Here is a 10,847-nt window from a genome sequence, read left to right on the forward strand (position 1 = left end):
TTCGACGCGCGGTTGTCAATAGGTTAGTGTTCAGTTCCCTTTTTCATGATTCATGCGGATAGACCGGCACTTTCATTTAATGGGAGGACTAAACTTTTCCCCTTCGACTGACCTGCGTGAAGGTTTGTCGTTTTTTTGGGTTTATGCGGGTTTTGCCGCCTTCCCCACGCAACGACTTTCCACGTATTTATGCGAACCGGCATATCCGTGTTGAATAAATTAACCGTTCGACGCGCGGTTGTCAATAGGTTAGTGTTCAGTTCCCTTTTTCATGATTCATGCGGATAGACCGGCACTTTCATTTAATGGGAGGACTGAACTTTTCCCCTTCGACTGACCTGCGTGAAGGTTTGTCGTTTTTTGGGTTTATGCGGGTTTTGCCGCCTTCCCCACGCAACGACTTTCCACGTAATTATGCGGTGAAAACCGGCATATCCGTGTTGATAGTTCATAAAAATGTAAAATCATCAGCGTCAATGTTTTAAGGAGAATCGTTTCCATTAGAAGTGGCTCTTGGCCTTTTCTTTACAAATTTGGAATTGATTTACATGCAAACTGTGTAAATGAGCTCCCTTCCATGTTGTTGGGATGGGAGTGCCATCGAGCCGATACGCACCTGGTTCGGGATCTCGTTCTTTACGCAGCATGTAGTCTCCATATTGAAGCTGGAATTTTATTCGTGTTTTCCCCAGCTGGGGTTCTACACGCATCAGCCTGCTCAGCGTTCATTGCGCCACGAGGTGCGCGAGCGTCCCATCTCTGACGAATGCCTCGACCATGTCCTTTACGTCTATGCATTCTTCGGTGTTGTGGCCTTTTGTCCTGTGAAATTCACAGTATTTTCTCCGATCAGCATTGTGGCGATGTCGGATTATTTGAGGCTTTGGCCATGGGAGTTCCTCGGTGGTGAATATCTCGGTGACGCTTTTGGTGAGCGGCGTCCATCTGGAGTTCTTGTTTGACTGTACGTTATCCCTTCCGCCTAACCGATGCTGCAAGCCGGATGAGGTGTCAAAGTTTACCCTTGACTGCCAAATGCCTAGCTTCTGCTTTTTGTTTAATCGGGCGGTAAGGACGTTGTCTTCCCTTGTTTTCTGGGTGTAGAGGTTTGTGCTCTGTGGGAGATCTCTACCCAGTTGCTTCTCCGTTTCCGCAAAGCGTTTAGCTGCTGTCATAATGGCATCCCATGTGGATGGCATGCCATCTTTACCCGTTAAGGTGCGGATGAGCTCTGGGTCGTTCGCGCCCTGAATAAAGGCAGCGCGAACAAGATCTTCGCTAATGTTACCCAGACTTAGCTTCTTAGAGTTGAAGCGAGTGATGAAGTCCAGCAAAGATTCATCTTTTTCCCGAATGCATTTGAGGATTGTCCATTGCTCCTCGGTATACTTTCTTTGCTGGCTGAAGTGTTGGCTAAACTTCTGTTGGAAGTCAGCCCAGTCGTAGATGTGGTTGACCGGTAGACGATCGAACCACGCTCTAGCAGCCCCCACAAGCGTCATTTGGAACATGTAACACCACGTAGGTTCCGTCCAACTACTGACGGTTGCCCCCGCTATGAACCTGTTCAAATGATCGTCTGGATCAGATATACCATCATATGTGCCTATGCTGGACATTTGTTTGGCACTTTTTGGGGCAATTGCTTCTGCAATGTCCCTTGCAAATTTGGACGTTCCCGCATTTGCAACGTTTGGTCTGAATGTTTTGGAGAAGTCTCGTGGACTTCCACCTGTGCTTTTTGGTTTGAAGGCTTGTCCAAAATGCCTTCTCGGTTGGGAATCCGTTTCCTTACGCTTCCCTTTTGCCCTATGGCGAGGGTTCGCGTCGGAGTCGGATTCCTCCGAGTCATTCAAGTAATCTTCGAATTCGTCAGCCTGTTGGACGGAACGCAAGCGTTCGTCCAACTCGGCTTGAAATTCCCTCTGACGTGCCTCCGCCCATGCCTTAACTTCATCGAGTGTTTGGCGGGGGAGTCTTGTTCGTTTCTCTAACTGGGTATCGGTGAATCCCAGTGAGCGATTATTTACTGCACTTGCCCCAGCTTGGGTAGCTGGGGTAGTGTTCGTAAAATTTACTTCACTTGCCCCGGCTTGGGTAGCCGGGGTAGTGTTTGTAAAAACTGTGTTGCCGGTATTCCCCCCAGTAGCTGGGGTTGTGGTTACCGGAGTTTCTTTAACCATCTTAGAAGTTTGAAAAAACTGGAGAAAAATAAAGTTCTAGCTTTATGCACGGATGGCGCCAATGAAGAAACACTAACCGAACCCTGGGCAGATTACTGGTAACCTGGGGGTTAGATAGATGTTTCCCACGAGGGGTTAGACCCTGAGAAGATGGTTCTTCTGATAACCTGCAAGACAGACACCGTGAGCTTGTCACTGAGAAGGGGGGGGGGGGGTTCCTCCTTGTGACCACCCTCCGGCGTGAGAATCAGACTAGATTGCTCTTTAAATATAAATGTATATTAAGAGATTGCTAGAGCAGATGTCAGGTATAATATGATGATAATATGTTAAGATATGATAAGATGAGATGGTCATACCATTCGTGGTATTTATAGCCGAAGGTAGGTTTCCAAGGAGGTGTGGCCGGCTGCAACAGTGTTCCTGTTCCACCAACAGTGGCCTACGCACGTGCCCTGCTGGTAGTTGGTGGGTAGGCAGCGGCTGATAGTGACCAGGCCTGCTGTGTACTATTCCTTTTCCACCAACTGCCGGCTACGCACGTGGTATGGCAGTAGTTGGTGAGTAGGCAGCGGCTAATAGTGACATAGTACAGGAGCATGCTGCTCGCCATACTGTGTCAATAAGCTGTCGTATCTTTAGTCAGATCCTTTTCCCATACCTCGTCAGGTACAGTACAGAAGATCTTCCCGTATCGTACGGACTGGCTTATTTGGGCGGGAGTATTCCCCCTCCCGCCCTTGTGCGGGATTGTTCCCGGCTTTGCTCATTCCCTCAGGTGACACCGAGTGATTGAGAGCTAAGTGCCTTGTGCGTGTAGCCTTGCTGCGCGGGTGGCCTTCCCTGATGGCTTGTATCCGAAGCTGCGGGAACAGGCGGAGTCCTTCACCATCGGGAGGCATTTCCTGCGGGACCAGCTTGCGTACTGCGCGTAAGGACGTCACGTCTCTGAGCATGGTTGGTCCTGCGGATCCAGTTGGTTTCTGCGCAGACGTCCCTCTTCAAGGTGAGTCTTGCGGGTCCAACTGGGCTCTGCTGGGACCTACCTCTTCAGTGAGTGTTAAACTTTATATCACAGCGTCGACCGACTATAGTGATAGGAATATATTTGTTGAGTCGTGAAGATTGATGTTGGAGTTGTGGTCTAACGCCGTCATAAATTGATAAATGTAGGACGTTTGTGTGTATGTCTTGGGTGGGGATTTGCTACAAATGAGCTCCATGATCATGTGAATTAAGTAGACTCCAAAAACTTTATACACTTTTTAGGATTCGATCAACTGATACATAGATCGGATACTATGTAGACAATGATTAGAATCATACGATTTGATTGACATACAGACTCAACTAGCTAGCCTAAAATAACTACAATATATATAGGTCGGATTTATCTCCTTAGGCTATGTGTAGTGAAGGGGCAACAATTGGGGTGAATTGTGACACGTGGCGCTCAGTCAGCATGGAGTGGAAATTTGTTTTTGGGTGTAATGGTGTAGGGGCTACAAGTTGGGCCCACAGTGTCTTTTTTTATTATTTTCTTTTTATAACTAAACTAATTAAATAAAAACCAATTTATTTAAATAATTAAATAAAAATGCATTAAAATTAAAAAGATATACATAAAAATTAAAAAACATAACTAATAATGCATTAAAATTAAAAAAAATACATAACTAAAAATATTAAAAAACATAACTAAATAACATACTAACATTCATAATATTTGCGCATTTTTTCAATTCGTTGTCGTTGCAATAATGCGGCCTCTTCGTGTAACCCGGCCGCTTTGAGGGATTCGTATTTTCACTTAATTCCCGCAATTCCAACATTTGGTCAATCTTTTCGTGTTGTTTGTTGGTTTCTTTCATGACATCATTGAGTTCCTCGACACATTTTTTTTGTTTTTTGATGATTTCTCTCATGGTAGCGTCGACTTCCACGAGTGTCGGTTGGTTCGGATTGTTTGTAGGATTCATTTTGTTAAAATCTTTTGAAGAATTTGGGTATGAATTGTGTATGAAATGGAGAAGAATGGTGTATGTTTATATAGATATTTATATATTGTTTTAATTAATTTAATTATTTTTTTTTTGATATTTGACCGTTGACAACGGTCATAATAATATTATATTATTATTTTTCTCACACGCCGGCGACAAATTAATCCCGCCCCTAATCACCCAAATATCGCCCCCAGGGGCGGTGTTTACGCCCATTATCGCCCCTTATCGCCCTCAATTGTAGCCCACTACACATAGCCTTACTAGGGTTATAAAGGCAACGCGTAAGACTTACAATATGCAAACTGTAAATCATAGCTAGGCCATATACACTTTGATACCAGTTGCTTGTTTAGTAGTTTATCTCAATAAGTGTAGATGTATGACATATTTTAAAACTAATTTTAATATTCTACCTATTTTTATTAAAGAATCAGTACAACAAAACTCGAAGATAAGATAAAATGATAAATATATTTAAACAACTCCCATTATAAAAAAAATAAAAAGGTAAAGATATTCACCCAACACTTTTATATATTAGCTTAACATTAACATAGGACCTAGGGTCAATGGATGTTGGTTTGCGTTTAGTAAATTCTCGAATTGTTGTCACACGAACATTTACTTCGGTTGGTGAGGAAATATTTATACCGGGTACTTTATTTAATGATCTCATCCATTGAGAATCAAATGGTGAACTTCATCTATGATAGAGACTAGAGTACTGTTGCCACAAAAGCTAACTCATTACTAAATCACATGTCTCTTGTACATTATTAACTAAAACATTAAAACCTTAATTATGTGAATTTGACAACTTATAATTGCATTACCAATAATATCACTCATGACACAACCTTGTTGCTTGATTGGATTTGTACACATCATAATATCATATGTAACATGCAAATATATTGAATCCCCATCAATAAGTACAGTATAATATAGTAAACTTACTAACCTCAGCCCTTTATATATTTTTTAAACTTGTACCTCTCTAATCAACGTTATAAACCGTTAAAACCAACAGAACCGTTGTAATTTGTAACGTTTTTCAATTTTGAAATAAGTATTTTGGTGTAATCATTAACCATCCTTTTTATTTTTAGTTTTGATACGAATGTTTAGAAATACGGTCCAAACCTCTAAAACCTTCTAGTCCAACAGACTCATCCAACCAGGCTAGTTCGGTTTGTCGTTCACTAAAACCGTGCCTAGCTGGTTTGGTTGTAGGTTGCCGCGTGTGTTGGTTCTAACTTCTCACTTTCCTTCTTCCTACGTTTTCCAAACTACAATCTTCATCCTAGTGCAATTTGGCCTTCTGGCTCAATGGCATAGGAAGATGGTTAAGGCATGAGATTCTTGAGTTCTCAGGTTTAAAACCTTACTCAACGAGGTTTTCCTACAATGATGGATTTCTTATTTAATTATGTTACTGGGTGAGTCATGTATGAAGCTTTAAGATCAGTATAAACAGTTGACACCCGGTTTAAAGAAGATAGACTCACCCAAATGACCAGATATTAGGAATGGATTCAAACGCTATTCATAAAATCAATTAGTGACATAGTCTTATCCTACCCACGTTGACTTGTTTAACGTTAATTACACATGGCACGTGAGGGTCAAAACCGTCATTTCACTTCTCCACCATTACCCTATATTAACCCAATCCCCTTCACCCTATTCACCACCACTCCAAACTCTAAACTAGTTCCCATATTAACACATCAAAACCAAACACAAGTAATCAAAACACATAGCAAAAGTGTGTGCGAGTGTAAAAGCTATACCAAAAATGAGTACCTTCTTATGGTGCATCTCAATTGTTTTTGTATTTACCGTCAGCAGCAGTACACTGATGGTAAATGCCTGCCCGCCATCTGATCGGGCAGCATTGCTAGCCTTCAAAGCCGCGTTACACGAGCCATATCTAGGCATATTCAACTCGTGGACGGGCACCGACTGCTGCAACAAATGGTACGGGGTCACTTGCGACCCGAGCACCAAACAGGTCGCGGACATAGCCCTCCGCGGCGAATCCGAAGACCCGATTTTCCAAAAAGCAAAACGAACCGGGTACATGACCGGTTCAATCTCTCCCGCTATTTGCAACTTAAAAAGACTCTCTAATATTATTATCGCCGACTGGAAGGGCATTTCCGGTATTATACCTCCATGTGTAACCGCTCTACCGTTCCTCCGTCATTTAGATCTCGTCGGAAACCAAATCTCCGGCCAAATTCCGGCGGATATCGGAAGACTCAGCCAGCTGACGGTGTTAAACCTCGCGGATAACAAACTCACCGGTACGATTCCGAGATCGATAGCGAATTTAACGTCGTTAATGCATTTAGATCTACGTAACAATAAGATAACCGGAATCATACCTAACAACATCGGTAAGCTTCGTATGCTCAGCCGTGCATTACTAAGCGGAAACAAAATCTCCGGTCAGATTCCGAGCACAATCGCACACATCTACCGGCTATCGGACTTAGATCTATCGATGAACCGGATATCCGGTTCGATACCTGAGTCGTTAGGTAAAATGGCAGTTCTGGCGACGTTGTATCTCGACGGAAACCTAATTTCCGGTAGGTTACCGGCGACGTTGATAAGTTCAGGTATAAGTATATTGAATGTGAGTAAGAATGCGATAGACGGAACGATACCTGACGTGTTTGGACCTCGCTCGTACTTTATGGTGATGGATTTGTCGTATAATAAGCTGAAAGGTTCGATTCCGAAGTCGATTACGTCGGCTTCGTACGTCGGGCATTTGGATCTGAGTTATAATCATCTGTGTGGTGCGATTCCGGCGGGTTCGTGGTTTGATCACCTTGAAGCGTCGTCGTTCAGTAATAATGATTGTTTGTGTGGGAAGCCTCTCAGAGCTTGTTAAGTTTTAAAAGTTGGTTAATAACTAAACACGAGTGTGTAATATGAGTTAACGGAAGTTTGTTATGTTTCCGGTGACAGTTTTTACTGATGGTTGTGTATTTATTAATAAGTAAATTGTTGGTCGGTGGAGAGGTTAAAAGTAAATTGCATGGGACTAATGTGTATTGGTTGTGATGAAAAAGAAGGTGTTTTTGGTTTTCTACTGATATTTTTGAGTTATAAATATTATTGATATGATATATTAAAGATTTCTCTAGATGTCAAAACAATGTAACATGTTATCATATATTATATGGTTTGGGTTGAAAATTTCAGGCAAAAAAATATATATCATAATTATTAAAGATTTTGACCTTTTGTTGCATTAAGGTTTGTAAGTTTTCGCATGTGAAAACAGAAAACTTAAATTGAACTACGTATATGTTATAAAAAAAATATGTTCGTTATTATGAAAATTAAGTCAACTAGATAAAAAATATAACTTATTATGAGTACCATTTTCTAGATTTCAGATACCACATGCGTGTAAAAAAATTGGACCCGTGATTTGTATACTGACTTTAGATGATACATACAAGGTTCAAGACTTCAAGCATAAATAGGTTAATTTATTTTGGAGTTAATTGCCCGTTTGCCCCCTGTGGTTTGTCAAACTAGCACGTTTGCCCCCAGTGGTTCCGAAATAGCACCATTGCCCCCTGAGGTTGTTTTTTTAGTACCCGGGTGCCCCCAAACATGAACGTCCGTTAGTTTTCACCGTTTGGTGTCAGAAAGTTAGGGTATTTTCGTCTTTTAGAATTACTATGATAATCCATCAATCACTCTCTTTCTCATTTTAATCCCCTCTGCAGTACTCCACCACCACCATCTCCCGGTCTTCCACCATCTTCACCCACAAACCTTTGAATCATGATCAATAAACCAAACCAGAAACCCACATCACCACAGCAGCCGGCTAAAGCCCCATCACCTCAGTTGCCAACAACTGCCATCACGTGATTCCGACACAAATGCTCGCTACCATGATCGATTGAACCACCTGAGTTTCATTATCGTGTTAAAGAGAGACGCTTTAAGTGGTGGGGTGCAAAATCGGGAATAGATTTGCAATTTTATAACCATTTAACTACCACCGTCACGATTTGGACTTGAATGTTGATTTTGATTTTGATTTCGGGTATTGGATTTGACGAAAATTGTGTTGGGGAACCAGAATTGATGGTTGGGGGTAGCGAGATCGGCGGGCGGCTCCGATGGTGGTGGCCGGAGTTGGCGGTTGTCGTTTACCCCAATCTTTGGTTCTGATTAATTGAAGTTATGGCACGAAATTAGAGTTTGAAAACAAGTGGGTCTTGTTTGTTTGGCGGTTACGAGTTGGTCTGGAACATTAATTTGGAACATTAATTTGGTGCTGCTGGGGATGGTGGTGAAAGTGCTGGTCAAGCTGCTGCTGGGTATGTAGTAGTATAAGAGCATTCCTCCATCTTTATGCAGTTAAAAGACGAAAATACCCTAACTTTCTGACACCAAACGGTGAAAACTAACGGACGTTCATGTTTGGGGGCACCCGGGTACTAAAAAAACAACCTCAGGGGGCAATGGTGCTATTTCGGAACCACTGGGGGCAAACGTGCTAGTTTGACAAACCACAGGGGGCAAACGGGCAATTAACTCTTTATTTTGAGCTATGTTAATAGTATATTGAGCAAACATAATTAACTTAATCACAGTTTGAGCTAATTTAATTAATGTACTCACAGCTAGAACAAAATGATGTGACTCCCGACACACCCTTTAATGGTTGTAGCACACGTGTCATAATTTAATTTTGGCACAAGGACGATTCAACAGTTATCTAATATTAATTACGAAACTATCTCATTAAACCAGAGTGGTGCAGCGGAAGCGTGGTGGGCCCATAACCCACAGGTCCCAGGATCGAAACCTGGCTCTGATATCATAGAGAAGGCTTCCAAGTGCAATATTGTGTTTTTAGTTCTTGTTCATTGTGGTATAACTCTTTACTTGATATTAAATTTTTTACGATATAAAAAAAAGGATCTCAAATAAAAGATGCAATTTGTGAATTTCTTTTCTTCTTGTTAGCAACGGTGTAAATATAATACACTACCCATTATCATGTCGGTAAAATCATGAACAAAGCCAAGTATAAACGAGTTTAAACATAAAGTTAGAGATCTTTTAAAAAGGAGAACATGCCCTGTCTTCATATATTGAACGAGAGCACGCCAACTATTTATATAAATATATTTTTTAAAATAATAAAATATACGGTTACATGATTTTGTTATTATGATAGTCGATGAAGGAAACTAAGTAATACATACTATGCTATCTATAATCTATATAAACGAATTTCAGGTAAACTATAACCTCATGAATACCTATTGTTTTAACTTGTTATATTCAGTATGGGTAAAAAATGATGAAGTTTAACTTGTTATAAATTTTATGATTAGCTCCTTATATGTGAGATATATTTTGATTTTTACCCAAAGTCTCTTAAGTGGTATGATTTGAACAATTATTTAGATTTGAACTTCTAATTTTTTTTCACAGTTTTCGTTTGTAAGATGCTTCGTGTTCAGTGTCTACTGACCTTCCTCACCGCACAAGTTATGTTTAGGTAACGGGCCAAAACAGGTAGCCATTTGGTGTTCGGGTTAGATGACTCGTGGTGTGAGTTTAAGGTGTATTTAAAAATGGGGTTGATAAGATTTCTAAAAGGTGAGGAGGTCAGTTTGTAAATAGTTTCAAGAGGAAGGAAGAAACTAAAGTTTTGTTAATGGAGTTTACCAAATAAGGAAATTGAAAGAAGATGAATCATAACAACTTATTTTAGAAGTGGAACATAATTCTTTAACAACCACTATTCCAATAATTGGATTTCGTAATTGAAAACGTTACTACTTATCAGATTTAGCTCTACAATCTGGTTTGCTTTTGTAGTCCAAAGTAATAAATATTTACTTTGCTTACATACTTGGTTGCAGCTAATCCGATTTGCGTTTAAAACAACATTATAACAAACCAATACCAACCGAACTTAACCATCAAATGAGAAATTTTCATAATATTTCTTTCGGAAACAGCCGAAATAAAAGTCACTACATTTCTTTCGAATTGAAGCACAAAAAGCTATCTAATTAATCTACCAACGTCAATATTACTTCACTGAAGGTTGAAGTAAACTGTATATTGTTCATCTCTCAAGCTAAACAAAGGCTGCAGAAGATAATTCATATTCAACCCTTTAGCCACAAAACTAATCGGATGGTAACTGCTGATTCCATCATTCACCTTGAAGCTAGTTGCATCCATAAACCCGGAATCCGAACCACCCGAGTCACAGCTGAGCTGCACTGTTCCATTTAAACTATGCACAAAACAACCCTTCTGGCTTTCAGACTCCAGTCTAACCATGCCTTCATTTCCATCCACAAACCGGAACACCGCATTCGGGCTATCCGACATATTACTAGTTACAAGACTCTCTTCTATTCCTTGCTCTATGATCACCATTCCAGGGAGGATGTATGGCTCTAGTTTGACTGTTTTATTAATAATATCGTCGCGCAATGTTATCGGGGTTTTGGGATCGGCCGAGACGATTCTGAACGTCGAAAAGACGGAGGAGTTGGTTCCAGGGTCCGGGTATGGGATAGTATTGAGGTAGTTTGATGTGAGGGCAAGAGCAAGTGTTGTGTTTCCGGTTTGTCGAGAAAGAGAGATT

General features: G+C 40.9%; 1 protein-coding gene across 1 annotated transcript; it reads left to right on the top strand.

Moving 5' to 3' along the window:
• The first annotated feature begins 5,726 nt into the window (after positions 1-5,726).
• On the top strand, positions 5,727-7,152 carry LOC143544822 (uncharacterized). Its single transcript, XM_077036823.1, has one exon. The coding sequence runs from the start codon at positions 5,988-5,990 to the stop codon at positions 7,092-7,094; it is 1,107 nt and encodes a 368-aa protein (XP_076892938.1). The 5' UTR covers positions 5,727-5,987; the 3' UTR covers positions 7,095-7,152.
• Positions 7,153-10,847: the final 3,695 nt, after the last annotated feature.

This window comes from Bidens hawaiensis, unplaced genomic scaffold, assembly GCF_021521415.1.
Source record: "Bidens hawaiensis isolate Kalapana, Puna unplaced genomic scaffold, B.hawaiensis_p1.1 tig00013760_1, whole genome shotgun sequence".
Taxonomy (NCBI): domain Eukaryota; kingdom Viridiplantae; phylum Streptophyta; class Magnoliopsida; order Asterales; family Asteraceae; genus Bidens; species Bidens hawaiensis.